The sequence below is a fragment of the Oncorhynchus gorbuscha genome, linkage group LG04 (assembly GCF_021184085.1).
Source record: "Oncorhynchus gorbuscha isolate QuinsamMale2020 ecotype Even-year linkage group LG04, OgorEven_v1.0, whole genome shotgun sequence".
Taxonomy (NCBI): Eukaryota; Metazoa; Chordata; class Actinopteri; order Salmoniformes; family Salmonidae; genus Oncorhynchus; species Oncorhynchus gorbuscha.
The window spans coordinates 15,394,445-15,412,407 of NC_060176.1; the positions used below are offsets into that span (position 1 = coordinate 15,394,445).

Consider the following 17,963-nt stretch of genomic DNA (forward strand, 5'->3'; position numbering starts at 1 on the left):
TTTTATTGGGAAGCTGCAATTCATTTTTAACAGCACATCTGTAAATGAAAGGAAATAACCAGCCTTAGTAAAAACAAGCCATCGTTGGAATGTTACTGAACACAGTTGCACTTTATTTCACCATTTTAAACAAATATGTAATGTAGCAGCAAAGTATAGAAATCAACTGTGGAACCGGCTTCTTGCATTATTCAATACTATGTGAAAAAAAGTATCTCAGCGGTTTTGCTACTTAGTTTTACTGCTCTTCAATGCCACTGACAAAAATACTATTTATTTCCATTGTTGGATCCATCTAATGAATCATTCATTCACAATAGGCCTAAATGTAGACAATTAAAATAGTAAAACTTTAAAAAAGGCCCAAAGAGAGGAAATGTTGTGCAAATTACAGTCAGTGATGGCTCTTAAAAAGAACATGTAACAAATGACCTGATGACAATGAATGTGTACTACAGAGTAAGCTACTGTCAGATTTACTTACTGTATTCCCATGTTTAATTGCTGTAGTTAGTCATATTTAAAGACAATTCATGGCTAAATCATTGCAGCAATAGTGTTCTTTGTGCGCATGAGATTAGATGCAGTCAGATACACCACCACTGCTACTAACCTAAGGATTGCTTACACAACACAGGAAGCAAGGGGACATTCAGGCAGCGTTAAAAGAACATTGTGCAAAATCACAAAAACAGAAGAATAAGAAGGATTTCCATCAAACACATCCTAAATAGACTTTGCAACTACAATATCAGCCATCATAAAAACAGATTCCTTAGGTAAGATTATTCTCAATATTTGGGATCAAAGGGCATAGGACCCAACTCTATTTTTACATCAGCCATGTGTCTGTCTGTGTTCCGTCCTGCTCTGCTCCACTTCCTCTCTCTTTGTGGCCGGGGCCGGGCCCTCTGCTGCTGCTTTGCTAGCCTTTCTTCTTTAGTATCCGTATCTGGCCCCTCAAAGGGTCTACTGTGAGTTGGCGAACAGAAATGTCAGAATATGGTAATACACAACATCCTATTAAAAAACAGTTATGAAAACTACAAACTTACCTTGACCCGTAACGTTTTGAGTAGGTATCTCCAAAGAAGTGCCTGTAGACATACTCGTCAAGATCTTCAAAGACGTCATCGTTGTGGCCATGGTACTCATCCATGTCCTCCAGGTAGTCTTCCACACCACTAACAAAGTCTGTGAACAGCATCTGATCGTGGATGAAGACGCCGTTGTGAAAGAAATTTTTAATAAAGCTCTCCAGCTCAGTCCAGTGGTGGAAGTGGTCAACCTCCTGCTGGAGGTAGCTGCGAAGTAGCTGGTTGAACTCATCTGCTCTTATGGGGTCCATGGCTTTGTTGAAGAGGCTCATGGATTCTTGGTAGGCACAGTCGAAAACCCCAGAGCAACCTTTGAGCACTCCTCTTTGCAGTTGCTCAGCGTCTGGGTCCTCCTCAACTTTACTCCCTGACTTCCGGGTGTTACGGTGTGCCTGGAAAGAGTCATCAGTGGATTTACGAGGGTGACTATGCAGGGGCTTGTGGGTTCTGGGCTGCCATGGTTCCTCCTCTGAGTGCTTGTTTCCATGGTTTCTATGATGCTCCTGCTGCTCAGTCTTGGCATCCTTCCTCTCGTGAAACCTACGATTGTGAGGCCGGTAAGTCTTGTCCATCATGCGCGAAGCAGAGTCCTTGAAGTGGCGGAAGGTGGATTTCACAGAATCTGAGAACTTCCTCAGATTCTCCTTCACAGCCTCTTTAGCTTTCGTTATCTGCTCTTTGTGATGGTGCACAAACTCCTTGGTGGAGTTCTTCACTGCATCAAAAGTATCTTTCACCTTCCCTATCACGCCGTCCTTGGACTTGTTGACTTTGGCCTTCTTGTCTCCCTTGGCCCTCTCCTCTTTGGTTTCCACATAGAGCCTCTCCCAAAGGTCGGAGCGCTGCTGCTCAAAGCTCAGCTTCTTCTGCAACTCCATGAGCCGTGACTGCAGCTCCTTTGTCTCCAGGTCGGCCTCCCCTCCGGCCCTGGTGTTGCGGCTGCTCAGCTGCTCCCTTAGCTGGTCAGTCACGCTCCGCTCATTATCCAGCTCCCTCCTCAGCATCTGGGCCTCAGCCATCAGGGCCTCCCTCTGGCTCAGGAAGCTGCGGAGGCGCTGCGTCTCCTCCTCCAGGTGGTCCTTCAGCCTCTGGTTCTCAGACAGTATGGAGTCGGCCCCAGCCCCAGTCTCCTCCAGGTCTCGGATCTGGGAGCGCAGGTTCCTCAGCTCCTCCTGAAGGGTGGACAGGGACTCCTCCTCACGCTCCAGGGAGCTCTTCAGCAGCTGGTTCTCCACCATCAGGTGATTCTGCCGAGACTCAATCTTAACACTCTCTTCACCAGTCTGCTTCAGTTTCACGACCAAGTCTTCTTTCTGGGCCTTGTTTCAAAACAAAAATACAAAATTTGTTATGCATCCACAAAGGAATATTAGCAAAACGCTTAACATATGAACAACAAGGGGAACAGTTAGGCTTAAATTAATAATGAAGATGGTTAAGTGAAACGATGACACAACATTTCTTCAGTCTCACGAATAAACGACAAATCAATTAATGGTGAATTTTGTTGCAGTATTTGAATCTTTATTTAGATATTAGTCCACCTTCAATTTATATGGAAAGACCCATCACTAGTGTTCAATTTGAACCTTAACCTATTCTTGCATGTTACCTGTAGCTGGGCCTGTTTGGATCTGAGATCCTGGTTCTCTTTAGTAAGCTTGTCGATAATCCCTGTGAGAGACAGCATCATGTCACTCTTGTCCTTTAGGTCTTCTCTCAGACTCTTAACCACGTCCTAAACGTGTGGAAACAGCATCACCAAAGTGAGCAAATGCATTGCTATAAAATGAGAATACACTTAAGCCTCATCTCACGCTACAGTTAAGTGGAGTGTCAAATGGTTCTCAAGGGGGAAAAAAGCCATCAAAAAACAAATCGTAGAGAATCCTTGCATATAAAAAATATTGAAGATGAATAGTTTAAAATGTGAAATCACAAAAGTATAGCTGCGAGCGGCAATATGAACAGGACAAAGGAGGACATATCAGTTGGATAACAAAGCAAGCACTTTATCATGTAGGATCAATCTTCCTTTATGTGCAATCAGTTAAAGCATTGAAGATGATTAAAAGTATTTTTAGCATATGTGCATCTATAGGTACAGTGTGGTCATATTTTAATGCAGAGAAAAAAACTATTAAAAGCCTCTAGATTCTGTGTGCCAAATTGTTTTTACGTGTAACAATAGATTTAACAACGTTGCTGTGAACCCCGAAATATAAACCACAAAAACAAGGATGGGTTACACAGTATAATATAGGGGCATGCAATGTATTTCAATACAAGGACCTCATTGCCCAAAAACATTTTGCTACTGTGTGTCATATGAAAAACTATTTGAGATCAGTGGAAAATGTAACAAAGCTAGATAGTGTTTGTTTGACCACTTCCTTTGAGACATAATTTGTAATAATAATAATAATATATATTTTTAAATCCTTCCATGTGGTTGGTGGTGAAGATACATTATTTTGCTCTCTGGAAGGAGCTTTAATTGAGACAACCATACTTACCATAGAAGTTAGATTTTCTTGAAAAATAATAGTGAAATGAGTGCTCACTGAGCATTGCTGTAAAAGTGGATAGATCAATTTAATTTTGAAACGCTTAAAGTTCTTCCTAAAATATGATACTGATAGTTCCAAATGTGACATTAGGACTACTGGCACTTTAATGCCTAAAATCGGCATGTGTTTAGTCAAAAAAGAGAGAATTCTATAGCTGAAACAAAGTTCACCAAAGATTTAAATAAAAACAAAAAGAAACAGAAAAGTTAGGAAACAGTTTAAGACATAACATGTATTTTGTTTTATTATGCTAGTTTATTTGAGAAGGATAAGAGGGAGGTGGCTTATGATATCTAACTGTATGTATTCAATAACTCTTTACAGACCTTGTTGATGACATTTGGTCCTTTATGACACTGAGGCTGCAGATCTCTCGAATTACCAAGGTCGTTCACTCCACAGATCTTCTCCACAATCTTCTGTCTCTCCTGAACCTGTACTGTGCCTGTGTTAGAATTAAATATTAGGCTTTCCATAAGCATAGACATTATTCACCAGATGATAACACACATTCAAGAATAGTAACACAGAAGCAGAAAGAGTTGGGAAATGTCCATGCATAATCCCACTAGGTGCAATAAAAATGGTTCCCATTCTTGGACAAACAAAAATGTCAAGACTTAACCAAAACTATTTGGTGACATTGGTCAGCAGTGGCAAAATGAACTCAATAACAGCAGTTTGTTATTGTGTGTATTGTTATTGACTTATGACCACACTCGCTGGAAAATTAGAAAACCCCTGACATTCCATGTGTGGGATGTAGGTGTTGAATTCCCTGACCCTTGGGAAATTGGGAACCCACTGTTACCTCACCTTACCAAAGACGACAGCACAAGAAAGTGATATACTACCACACAAAAACAGAAAAGAAATTGACTTAAATTCAACAAGTGACCCATCATGAGCATCTGGTTTGTAGTCAACTCACAAAATGTGGCACCCCTCTATGATTAAGTTGATCAGTCATATTCAGCATGTCACCTTTCAGCCAGCTCTGAGCCAATAACATTGGAAAATTGATTGCTTATTGACCACAATCCAGATACCGTATTACATTTTTATCATTTAGCACACTCTCATCCAGAGTGACTTACAGGAGCAATCAGGGTTTAGTGCCTTGCTCAAGGGCACATCGACCCTCTTAACTGCCAGGCTACCTGCCGCCCTATGACTAAATTGTTTGTTTCTACACAAACATTCTGATGAGGATGGATTCAGGAGGTCAACAGAAGCACTAATTCTCTTTTCACTATCTTAATAGGATGTATATCCTATCAATGTGATCATGTAGGCGCTTGACATGCTTTGCATAATCCCACTAAACACACAGGTTTAGTTTGTGCTATTCAAAACTACGATGCAGTGATGACACATGACATTATGACTTATGCACCTAAGCAAGTTGAGTTTGACAATTACCGTCAAACCATCCACTCCATACTGTACCTTCAAATTTTCCTAGAACACAAAACCAACATGTTAAAACGGCTAAAACAGTCCTCCTTGTGAATTCCTTTTTACCAATGATTCCATTCTCATAATTAGAAACATTGAAATTCTTCATCACATATTTCCCAATTCTTTCCCATGATGCTTACCGTAGAAGTGACCAAAGCCCATGCTGATGGCGATGATGAGGGCTAGTAGGATACATTTGTTAAGGGTGCTGCTGACATGGCCTTGAGGAGGGGGAGCAACGCGAGGTTCCTGCTGCACCTCCTCCTCCTGTACCTCCTTCTGCTCCTCCTCTAGAGTCTCCTCTCGTTCACTGTGGCCAGACTCCTGCACCTCCTCTCCATGCTCAGCCACAGAGCTTATGGTGCTCTTCCTCACCCTGCGCCTCCGCACTACTGGGGTGACCTGCTCTCCTCCCTCATCCTCACTGCTGCTGGAGTCTGCAACCACAGGCTGCTCCACAGGGAAAACTGCAACATACACACACCAGCACAAAGAATCATAATTACAAGGTAGACATGTAGGTTGACATGCTTGTAAACCATGCTTATGTTGCTAAAATGATTAACAGCACATTGCTGCTTGAAATATTGTTTTAATTGCCCTCATCGATCTAGTAGCAAAGTGCGGTCCATGGCAATATTTCTCGTCTCCATTCAATTCTAATTAAAGAGCGAGCCCCTAAAAAGATACTTCTCATTTTGAAAACGGCCTATGTGGCATCGATGAGTCAGAAACAGTTAATCTACTGTCAAAATTGACTACAAAGTGTAAATGGGATCATTTTGGTCATAAAGTCAGTCTCGTCAAAAATGAAGATTCGTGAGATAGGGGAAAAAATGTATGGGTACCGTAACATTTACATTACATTACATTTAAGTCATTTATCAGACGCTCTTATCCAGAGCGACTTACAAATTGGTGCATTCACCTTAACAGTTTTCCTTGGGTTGGGTTTATTTCAATGGGTTGGGTTTATTTCACCCAAGTAATCATATCATTTCAGCGCTCATCTGCAGGCGACCCCATCGTACTGCCCATGATCAGTTTGGTTTGACATTTGATATCCCTATGGAGCTATTTAGGGACCATCAATATATTACACAATGTACATGGGACAATATTAAAAACATGTCAATAGCTCAGAATTTACTTACTTAAAAACCTCAAACCAGCTACAAATTGTGGAAATTCAAATATTGAAAGCATTGAATGAGACAACTAAAAGATGGGCCAATATTTTCATGTTGCACATTTACACAGTAATTTATTGACGGCCCATAACTAGCCCTAAAGACAGGCTATTCAATGTCAAACCAACTTTGCCACAGTGGCACACCAGCGGCTGAAGCTAATTGGCTAAGTAAGTTGACTAGCAGTAACTAGCCTAGGCAACATCAAGACAAGACCTGGTTAGCCTTTCAAGTTATCTAGAAGGGTGAGTGATTGTGTACTGTTTGGCAGAGTGAATGTACAAACGCTTGCCACGTGCGAACACACACACACACACACACACACACACACACACAAGACACTCACATTATAAACCACCCCCCCAAGAAAACTCTTATTTTGCTTCTGGCTGCTGCATTTCTCAATGATCAAGCCAAAAAACTAAGCCAAATCAGGAAGCTCAGGCCCCCTTTAAAGCCTATACATATTTTTTTGTAAAGCAGGGCTCTCTAACCCTGTTCCTGGAGAGCTACAGTCCTGTAGGTTCACTCCAACCCTAGTTTATCACACCTGATTCTAATAATAGGCTGGTTGAAAAGCCAAACCAGGTGAGTTACAACTGAGATTTCCGCAAAAACATACAGGATGGTAGTTCTCCAGAAACAGGGTTGGAGACCCCTGTTGTAAAGCTAGGCTTCATGACATTTGTGCACATTATACTGGGAAAACAAAAATAATGCTTTAGGCTTCCACAGGAAATGCCAAACCTGTAAAACTGGCACACACTGCTGTGAAAAATGTGCTTATGTTTTGCTTGACAATAACCATTGATTGCAAAATCTGATTAAGACATCGCTCTGGTAATAGGAGCAACATGTAAACAACATGCCTAAGTATCAAGTTTAATCTAGGTTACATGTTCACAGAGGTGACCACTAGCCTAAAATGAAATGAGAAATACAGGAGATCCAGACTAACAACTAATCAAATATTCTGATAATACATTTTATGTCAAAAACATTGTATATAGGCTAGGCTAATTATACATCAGGTATATCTGTCAAACCAATTAGATTTTGCCAAATCATCATTGGGGCAACTTCCAGTGGTTAAGTCTAAACAAACACACATCATGCCGAAATAACACGCAAGTGTTTTGTTTCACACATTTAGTGGCGGTTGCAACACCTTTCAAAACAAGCAGAACTTGTTTACATCATCGGGCAGCATTTGCCCTGACAACAGCTTATCAGGTTTAGGCCTGCTACACTGTGTTGAGCAAGACAAGCAGCACACTATCATATTCACACCAGTCCAGTTTATACCACCTGAGAGAAAACGGCTGCCAGACATCTGCCCTTTCAGATGACAGCCCAAGTCCCACAGACTCTGTGGAAGCTTCCAGTGGCCCATCATCAGCCTGGCTTTAGGACAAGGGAAAGGGGAAAGGGATAGGAAGGAGTGCTGTGTTGGTTTCTTCTGTTTGTCGTCATGCCCTATCTGTTTTCTAATCCATTTCCTCTGTTTGATCATCACCAGACCATCAAACCTTGCATGGAAACACCTCTAACTTTGAACAGCGAAGATAGATACAAATGTATCTAAATTCTCCAATTTACCTCATACTGGAATTCATTGAAACATCCCCTAAAGGGTGTGTTGGTTTGCCCTACCAGTCTCTGCTGCGCTGAAGGTGTACTGGCTGCTGGAAGAGGTGCCCAGGTAGAGCTCCTCACTGACTGCTCCCTCCTCCTCCTCCTCCACTGTCTGCTCATCCCAAGGCCCGAGCTCAGTCTCCCTCGTGTCGCCCAGAGTCACAATGTCAGAGTGGTCGCTGGAGGAGCACAGAGTCACATGCTCGTCCCCGGCCACCTCACCTCCAGCCTGCAGAGGATATTCCACATGGTTGGCATAGGGACTGGAAACATAGCGACGTGGGAATCATACAAATATACAGCCGAAGAATGTTTAGTTTTTATCCCTCACCTCAGAAGCAGACAATGTCTCATCTAAGGTTTCTTCTTTCAGAGTGGCATCAAGAGATGACTCACCCCTCTCCTCAGTGCACTCAGCTAAAACACATTTCGAGTACATTTAAAATTTGAAGACAGGTTGAGTACACACCATCTACTGTGAGCAAATAACATCTCAATACCGCTATAAATGTGTTTCATTACATATGGTTAAACCAAATTATGTAGTGTTTTTCTGATACATGTATATTACAATGTTGTAACAGTTTTAACCCAGTCATCAATAGTTTTTTTGTAATAGGCCTAGATATTTCAAAGTGCTTTAATTTGTCACAACAAGGCATATGGTAACTCCTCCTACCAGAGAGAGTGGTGGGTTGGTCCTGCAGCAGCTCTGGCTCCAGCACTGTGCTCTCTGGGAGATCAGATCCACATTCCAGGCCGTTGTCTGGCCCCAGGGCCTCAATATCTGAACCCTTAGAAACAAGCCTATTATATTAGCCGACCACATTTCAGACAACCCTACATGAAGGCAGACTTTCAAATTAATCTAGACAGTTAGCATAATGGCAATGACTGGCATAAAGGCGCTCAAGAAGTAACTAGATGACATGAAACTTTGAATTAGTCCGTCACTGTAATGGTCATATCCATAGGCCAGTCCCATTAGAGTGCACTGATGAATTTCAAGGGCTCTGGTTTCTAGTACTGGACTATTGGTCCTACAAGTGTTAGCTGAGAGGGAGTCAGGTGCTCAGGCTGATGGGGAATCAAATAAGGATCCAGGTAGGGTCAGGAAGACTTGACTTACTTCATTACTTATGATAGTCCACCCACAGGAGGACTCTGTGTCACTTGAGCTCTCTGACATGGCTCCGCCAGCTGGTAAAAACAATGGAGCACACTGTAAAAAACGCATTGGAAATGACTTTTTTTGCACAAGAGGAACATTTGAATACTCAAATGCAAAATGTATCATTCTGCATAAAACCACAGTTCACTGATATTACATTGTGATAGGAGAGTTCACAACAACAGCACACAGACAGCAGAATGCATGCAGCAGAATGCATTGAGAAGAATGCATTGCAGCAGAATGCATGCCTTGTTGACAGGGGAATGTCTAGCTCTCAAAAAACATTATTCTCCATATGGAGCTTTTTCAGCCATTACATTCACCCACATTTGGCTCCATGTAAACTACAATTCATTGACATCCATACAAAAACGCCTTGCTCAATATGTGAAAATACACCACCTAAAGGAGGGAGACAGATTTTCTGCCGAGTTGGGCCGAGTGCTTACACACGGGTGTTCTGAACACACTAGATACCGAACAAGCACTCTAACGTGGAGATATGGCTGTGTGGGAACACTAACCCTATAAAAGGTGTGTAGTAATTTACCTTCTGTTTTATAGCAAAAAAATGTTTAACTGATATGAAAGACACGTTACTTATATTTCCTTAACAGTACCGCAAGCGAAGCGTGTTAATGTTTAGAGTAAGCGTCCGGGCACTTACCACAACTCCCCCGGTCAGAAGATACTATCGTCAATAGGCGCTAAAGTAGTTTGCGTCTCTGAATGGTAGGGGATGTCATGCGGACCCTATTTGACCGTGAATGATTGCACCAATGCTCCACTTTTGGGGAGATCGAAAACTGTTCGTATGTTTCTCTGTATAGGTATAATCTTTCTGCAGCAGAACATGATAAAATGTTGATACAGTAGTGGTTGTCTAGAATGTGGGTCGTGGGGGGGAATGTCGATCCCACCACAACAACAAAAACATTTTGGAATACTGTTACTTTACCAGCTAACTAGTTCACTGGTGAACGAAAACGAAGCATAGTGAGTATTGTTGATATTATTTAAACAAACCGAGTTTGGTGTGCATGGTTCAATGCATGGGGGGGCTTCGTAATACTGTGCAAGATTGCAACGCTGCCGTCGGCCCCTGCGATGTCGCCAGCTAGATAGCCAACTACGTTACAATTAGCACATGAGTCCAATCCGCAATCGATTATTCAATAAATTGATGCCTGTATATATAGCTCACTATCGTTACATATGTAGCGTTATTATATGCACATAACTAACAATTATCATAAGAAATTACACATTCTGGGGAAAATACGAACGGAGGGGTGTTTTCTGCAAACAGCTGCTGGATAGACTGAAATTTAAACAGTTTATTGCTAGCTACCTAACAGTAATAGCTAGCCACTCGCACAGTTAGATAAACTAAGGCGTACTAACGTTAGTGGCTAACTTATCCTACTCTGTAACGTCAAGAAGTATGACTTACAAACCACTCTAACCGACAAAACATCAGACAGTAATATCATTACCCAGTAAGTTTCCAGCGTAGAAAGTAAGAATTTCTGCAAACGATTCTTGAGTCACAATTGCGCTCTCACAGCTTCATCGATTTCAATTCAACAACAACACAATCAGCGTCTCGTCAGCAACACTAAAAATAGTACTTCCGGATCACGGAATTTTGAAAACGTTCTAAATAAAAGTCTCACCCGTAATTGTAGAAAAGTGTCAATAACTTGTATTTAATCATGATATATGAAAAATAACTGTTTAAACATTAACAATGAAGGGGCAGGCAGCAGGGTAAGGTCATTGGGGAGAAGGGGGCAGGTAGCAGGGTAAGGTTCAGGGGGAGAAGAGGGCAGGCAACAGGGTAAGGTTCAGGGGAGAAAGGGGCAGGCAACAGGGTAAGGTCAAGGGGGAGAAGGGGGCAGGCAGCAAGGTAAGGTTCAGGTGGAGAAGGGGGCAGGCAACAGGGTAAGGTCACGGGGGAGAAGAGGGCAGGCAGCAGGGTAAGGTTCAGGGGAGAAAGGGGCAGGCAACAGGGTAAGGTCAAGGGGGAGAAGGGGGCAGGCAGCAGGGTAAGGTCAGGGGAGAAGGGTAAATTCAGGGCATGCTCAGACACTGAAAGAGAGGACACAAAGACCTCTGGATTATTATGTTATTTCAATTTCAATTAATTATGCTATGCAGCACAGTGAAAAGATTGATCATGCATTTTTTATGGAAGTTCTGCAATTCTGCAATGGCCAACTGCTACATAAAAATGCAGAAAGGATTTGTGTCGGGCGGCTTAAATGGAAAGATGAGAAGTTTGGTATAGGCCTATGTGCTTGTGTTATGCAGCTAAAGGAAGGCATAGGTAGGGATAGTAAAGTGGTGGAGTCTGTACCGGACACTGGTGTTAATCAGGTGCTTGAATGAATTGAGTCACAGGAAGGAGTAGTAAACAGTGGACCTAGTGCTTTAGTAGGAGTTGACTGTACTGATAGTGACGCTGTTGTTTGTAGTGAGAAAGTTAACTATGGAGTTGACCATACTGATAAAAGCATAGATCAGAATCATTTGACACAACACATTATAAATACTGTTGAACACCCACATTTGACACATAAATTGTATGGGGGTGGTCGTGATGTTGGGGAGTACCAGAAAGTTAAGACTTTCCAAAGAAAGGGAGGAAAAATACAATACGTGTTTAGATTATTATGCTAGTTCACTGGCAGTACATGATGTCATGCAGCATAATGACACATTTGAGTTCCAATTTTGGGAGGAAGTTGCCAAAACTTTGCAATGGCCATCTGGAACAACCATTGTCATTAATCGTTGTATCAAAAATTCTTAGGAATATATGGAACAATAAAAGAAGTCAAATTCAAAGTCTTGTTAATGAGATTGAGTAAGAGGTTGAGTTGACAAACCCTTTGAGGCTGTGACACATATGTAATGACATAGGAGATAAGCGTGACAGCACAAACTTAAGTCAGTGCAACAGTCAAAGACAGTACACTAATTGATTAAAAAAACAGCAATCAAACACAAGAATGAGAAGGAGAAAGGCAGTGAAACGTAAACATGGTGAGGAATGTGTCACACATTAAAAGAAACCCAACACTCTTTTGTTTCTGTAAATGACCAAATAACAGTAAATGAGCAATGCTAGCATGTGATATCTGTGCAAATTGGTATCAATTTGATTGTGTTGGCCTATTCTCCAGATAGTCAAAACGATGTAGAATTTGCTACTTTTCTATGCAACTCAGAATCATGTTGAGTTTATGTACAGCCATTGCAAAATGGATTTAGTCTTAAAGCGGACTGTGACATTCTATTGCTAGTGACAACAAGGTGAAAAATGGTACAAAATGGTACTAACAGAGAATGTAAAATTAGGCTCAGGTTCAAAACCTATTGCCTGTGGAGAGTTTAAATGATATAATGTCAACTGCTCAGAGAAGACCCTCAGACTGCCAACTTAATATGCTAAATGTATACACTTTTGAGGATAAAGGATCTGCTTCTGAGTTTCATCCTGATGTAGCAAATAATTCATATGATGAATGCTGCTGCTGAGTGCTGCTCAATCAAATCTCAGACACCCAAGATATTGGGAATTAATACTACCACTTAAAGATAGAAAGTTGTGGTACAAGTTGTCATACAGATGAGGAAATCATAAGCTCCATGACAACTGATACAGATGAGCAGCATGTAACTGGAGAGGTAGGTTTATGTCTAAATACGCAGGGATACACTGAAATGTGTTTTGTCAAATTAGCCCAACTTTGGATGGTTCAGGCATATCACTCCAAATAATGGTGTGTTTACATTGACTCGTGAAGAGTGGAAGAGGGTCCATTTGGAGAGAAATGGTAGGTACAGTATTTGGTTAGTAAAGAACCTACTGAGTCTTTTGCACCTCATTTTAGCTGAGACAGTAAACGTTTTTCCTCTACAGTGATAGTTAAATATGTATTCCATATACAGTGAACTGCATTGCTGGCTATGTTCTGTTGCATTGGTAAATAGTCACAAACTCTTAATTACCTAATAATTCGTATTTATTAGCAAACGATAATAAGACAATTGCTGGGTACATCACATAGCGTTATGGTTTCACAGAACTAGGATAAGACGAGGCTTTACGCCACTAGAGGGTGCTACTAGGACAAGACACATGAAGCTATAAACCACAAGGCCATATAATCATCCAGGAATACAACTCAAATAAACTGGAAATAAATTGAAACCGTGATAGGATCTGTAAGAAGCAAGAAAAACTTGTAAGCATAGCACCAGTCCTATACATAATATATAATTACATATTAAAAAAATAACATTCTTTATCTTATATAGTAGTAATATAGTAGTAATATAGTACTAGTACTAATATAGTAGTAATAGTAGTAATTATCTTTAGTTCAGATATTCCGATGTAGTTATAATACAACAATTTACATTATGCACTATGGCTATGCAAAGCTGCAAAAAAATCATACAGATAGTGTTTTTGCCCCAGACTTTTGTTTTGGAGAAAAAATGTCGAACCGGAAGTCTTAATGTTGCCGCCGAGACGCTAATGCTGCTGTCATGACGCTAATAACAACACAGATCTTTGCTAGGCAGATCTTTGCGAGGCTGAACAACGTGTAACATGACAAGGGGGAATTGTAAGATTTAATTTTGAGCTTGCATGAAGTGAGCACATGTCGTTTGCCAAAGTTGGAAACTACGGCTCCCAATATGAAGTGGTTTCTGGATCACGTGATTGACCAGCTGAGAAATATATGCGAAGATTTAAACAAACATACTAAACTCGTGATTTTAGTCTACTGCAATGAATATATGTCAATGGGTTGGCTTTATTCAATACGCCCAACTGTATGTAAGGTTTGTATAATAATAAACACAAGCCTTAGAATGAAGAGAAATTAACCAAGGAGGTTGATCCTTCCGATCTAGTACATCTACTTCAACTGTCGCGTCAAAACCGTTGCAAAGAAGGGTAGCTACGGTAACCAACATAAAAAAATATTTTTTTACCTTTATTTAACCAGGTAGGCAAGTTGAGAACAAGTTCTCATTTACAATTGCGACATCCTGAATCCATGACAGGTATGTCCTCACCAACCAACTATCAAGGTAAGTCTTACTTTATGAGTTTACCAAGTTTGTCTGAACCTTGTAGTGTTTTGTAAAACAGGGTTTTCCAAATGTATTTAACATATATTTATTTATTCATTCAGGACAGGGTGCACTCCCTTGGATGATTTGTCTGATTTTGTGTCAGCTTGTAGAGTTTCATTTTGAGGATGAATCTTCAAAGCAGCCTGGTAATCTTGAAGACCTATGACAATATTTCCAAGGAATAAAAAAAAGTTTAGCTGACTGCACAGGCCACGGTAGGGATAGTCTGCTAAACCAGCTGTCCCTACTTCCTAGCCTAGGATATCCACAGCTGCATTATTTCAGTCACAAGGCGACAGTAGGCTTTTCATTCTGGGCAGAAGAAACGAAATATAATCTAAAAATAAATTGTTTAACCAGGCAAGTCAGTTAAGAACATATTCTTATTTACAATGATAACCTACACCAGCCAAACCCAGATGATGCTGGGCCAATTGTGCGCCACCCTAAGGGACTCTCAATCACAGGTGGTTGTGATACAGTCTGGATTCGAACCAGGGTGTCTGTTGTGACAGTGTTTACATATGTGAAGTTGGCGCATTTCTACGTTTCTAAGTGAAAATGTTCTACCCGACGACATAATCAAAAGTTAAAACATTTTAAAAACAGTGATTTTCAAACACTGCGTTTCAGTGATGTGGGGAGCAAGAATATACATTCCCTCTGGCGAGAAACTCGTTGCAGGTTTTGAAAACCAGTTTTTCTGACTTTTAATCCTACCTTGTGATGTCACAGAGAAGCATTTTTTAGGACCGTTCTTATTATCCACAGATCATAGAAACGTGCTGTTTTAGCACATAGTATTGTAATGAAACAGGCAGGGAGCAGGTCTCGAACCCTCGACCTTCTAGCCCGAGGTCCGGCGCGCTATCGACTATGCCGCAAAAATGTGCTCGTGTGGCAGGGTTGATGTCCGCGCTTATAAACCCTATTCCCTCCTTTCAAAGAGCGCGTCCTCGCGCTAGTTTGCGACTCTACGTCTTACAGGAACGAGCTCACCGACCAAGCACACGCACTGTCGTGGATGCAAGGTCCGATCACTTCAGACACCAGTGTAATGAAACAGCAGGGAGCAGGTCTCGAACCCTCGACCTTCGAGCCAGAGGTCCGGGGCGCTAGCGACTGTGCAGCAGGGTCGATTTCCACGCGTATAACCCAGGGTCGTTACAGTATGTAGACACTGGTATGGTGCTGATAATGGATATGAGGTTGAAAAGTGGCAGAATTGCCCTTTAATAAACCACAGTTCCAAAGATTCACTGATGAGAAAACCTGGTTAATACTTGAAAGTGGAAAGGGAAAAGATGAGTTTACATTACATTACATTACATTTAAGTCATTTAGCAGACGCTCTTATCCAGAGCGACTTACAAATTGGTGCATTCACCTTATGACATCCAGTGGAACAGCCACTTTACGATAGTGCATCTAAATATTTTAAAGGGGGGGAGGGGGGGTGAGAAGGATTACTTTATCCTATCCTAGGTATTCCTTAAAGAGGTGGGGTTTCAGGTGTCTCCGGAAGGTGGTGATTGACTCCGCTGTCCTGGCGTCGTGAGGGAGTTTGTTCCACCATTGGGGAGCCAGAGCAGCGAACAGTTTTGACTGGGCTGAGCGGGAACTGTACTTCCTCAGTGGTAGGGAGGCGAGCAGGCCAGAGGTGGATGAACGCAGTGCCCTTATTTGGGTGTAGGGCCTGATCAGAGCCTGGAGGTACTGAGGTGCCGTTCCCCCTCACAGCTCCGTAGGCAAGCACCATGGTCTTGTAGCGGATGCGAACTTCAACTGGAAGCCAGTGGAGAGAGCGGAGGAGCGGGGTGACGTGAATGTAATGTAATGTACACCTCTTCCTCCTCTGGTACTCTTGATTCTCGTAGGGCCTTGGGAAACGCTAGTGGTGTGAACTTGATTTGAATGTTGCCTGTGGCAAATCCACCTGTTTTTTTTCTTACTGATTGATTGAACACTGTTTTTCTGATCTATGTAAGAAACAAGCAGATGATATTCATTATGGAATACTCAACCAATCAACAAACTTATGATTGCAGAATGTACAATTTGATTGTACCAGAGTTTTATTTACCATGCTTGACTTTGCATCCGTTTGATGTTCTGGGTACATGTAATCTTTTCCGGTCAAATGTCATACATACAATTAAGTTGTAAAATACTGTGTGAATACTTTACATAATGTATTGCAGCTACTTTATACCCATGTCCATGGCGTTGTTGAATAGTTGTTTCTGTTTGGTTTTAAGGGCATTCTAGAGCGTGCATTATTTCCCTATAAGGCACGGTACATCAGCAGGGTAGAATTAGTTCATTCTTACATGTTATATGTTGGAGCTGCTTTTGAAAGTAAAAGTCGAATTGAAAACATTATTGGCATTGCTGAATTCAATTTCAATAATAGCATGCTAGGACTGATGGTTTGGTTAGCTAAACTAGTAAGTCTGTTTGTTTGGTTACTGTAAGCGGTTGCGTCATTCGAATCCGGTACAGAATCTGTCTTTAATTATCTTTAATTAAATTCAAGAAATAAATGGCAAATGCAATTTTCGTATATACAGGTTCACTGTATCACCACACAGGGCAAGCAGAGAACTGACTTGTTCTTGACAAAATTATTATAATATACTCTGTCAGAGGTAGTTCCTGCTTCCGAGCCGGCCTGTCAGAGTAGAGATTGGGCGTGGTTTAAACTCACCCAGCCTATTGTTGATTGTTGGCGCCTGAGCTTGTCCCAGCCCCCGCTTACATAGCTAATTAGACTAATATCTATATTTCTGTTAGCTAATGACTTACTGTTAGTAATCACAAAGTGCTCCCACAGTCTCCTTTTTTCTGCAATGTGAAAACTGCAACTCCATTTCCAATTTTTGCTGTGCTTTTGTCATCATCTATCGGCTCAAACAGGAAGGCTTCAAATAAAAACGGGGGAAATGTACCTAAATAAGGAGGCAAACCAAATAAAAATGGGGGGAAATGTACCTAAAATTAAGGAGACAAACCAAAGCAGTTTACCATTTACTACTGTTGACAACATTTAGATAGGTAGCTAGCTAAAGTTAGCTAGCTAGCTTTAGGGTGTTTCCCTTCAGATATTCGTCTGTGGAAAATATGTCTACTTTTCCAACCTTTAACTTACTCCTTTTAATGGTACATTTGTTACCAATCGTTTCTTTCTGTGTCCATGTGTAATCTTTGACAGTCAAAGGCATTTCAAACCAATTGTATAGTTAACTTTGATTTGCTAAATTGTTGTGTGGTGGTAGTAGCTACAACATTATTGGTGGTTGCCAAGGAAGAAATAAAGTTGTTTCCATGAACGATTGGTGTACTTCCTGTCTCAAAGTTTAGCGCCAGTTAAAGGGCCACTGCCAGGCCAGCCTACATTCAGATCCTAGAGCCCAGCTGGACTTGAAGGGTTGAAGCAAAGAATATCTTATAGTTCTAAATGTTCTAATGTCGTGCCCCTAGTGCTCAAAGAGGCTATTTTTTAAGGTCTGCTTTGAAGGTGTAAATCTGATAGCCCAACATTTTCAACACAAAAGCAAAGACACGATTTCAAAGTTGTTTTTATTAAAATAAGTTTTACAATAAAATGTTTGTCAATTTAGAAAAAAAGTTTGGAATCTGTACTATTACTGCATACATTCATTATAAGGAACAGAATACA

General features: G+C 41.2%; 1 protein-coding gene across 7 annotated transcripts; it reads right to left on the reverse strand.

The window, feature by feature from the left end:
* Positions 1-84: 84 nt before the first annotated feature.
* Positions 85-10,744, reverse strand: ccpg1 (cell cycle progression 1). 7 transcript variants are annotated; one of them, XM_046345932.1, is made up of 11 exons: positions 10,624-10,744; positions 9,083-9,175; positions 8,633-8,747; positions 8,285-8,370; positions 7,972-8,182; positions 5,269-5,595; positions 5,090-5,128; positions 3,994-4,112; positions 2,710-2,835; positions 1,056-2,416; positions 85-972 (listed from the first exon to the last, which is right to left on the reverse strand). In XM_046345932.1, exons 2-11 carry the CDS (start codon positions 9,140-9,142, stop codon positions 792-794), a joined length of 2,625 nt encoding a protein of 874 aa, XP_046201888.1. In that variant the 5' UTR covers positions 9,143-9,175; positions 10,624-10,744; the 3' UTR covers positions 85-791. The 7 variants fall into 7 exon arrangements, with proteins under 7 accessions (XP_046201888.1, XP_046201889.1, XP_046201887.1 ...); XM_046345933.1 differs by having other exon boundaries at positions 5,117-5,128; positions 9,083-9,153; positions 10,624-10,742; XM_046345931.1 differs by having other exon boundaries at positions 9,083-9,153; positions 10,624-10,742.
* Positions 10,745-17,963: the final 7,219 nt, after the last annotated feature.

Coding starts and splice junctions, on each gene's coding strand:
- ccpg1 (XM_046345932.1), bottom strand. CDS start 9,142: ATGTCAGAGAGCTCAAGTGACACAGAGTCCTCCTGTGGGTGGACTATC. Junction 2,836..3,993: donor GACCAAATGTCATCAACAAG/GTCTGTAAAGAG, acceptor CCACACGTTTAG/GACGTGGTTAAGAGTCTGAG. Junction 973..1,055: donor TCAAAACGTTACGGGTCAAG/GTAAGTTTGTAG, acceptor GCCAACTCACAG/TAGACCCTTTGAGGGGCCAG.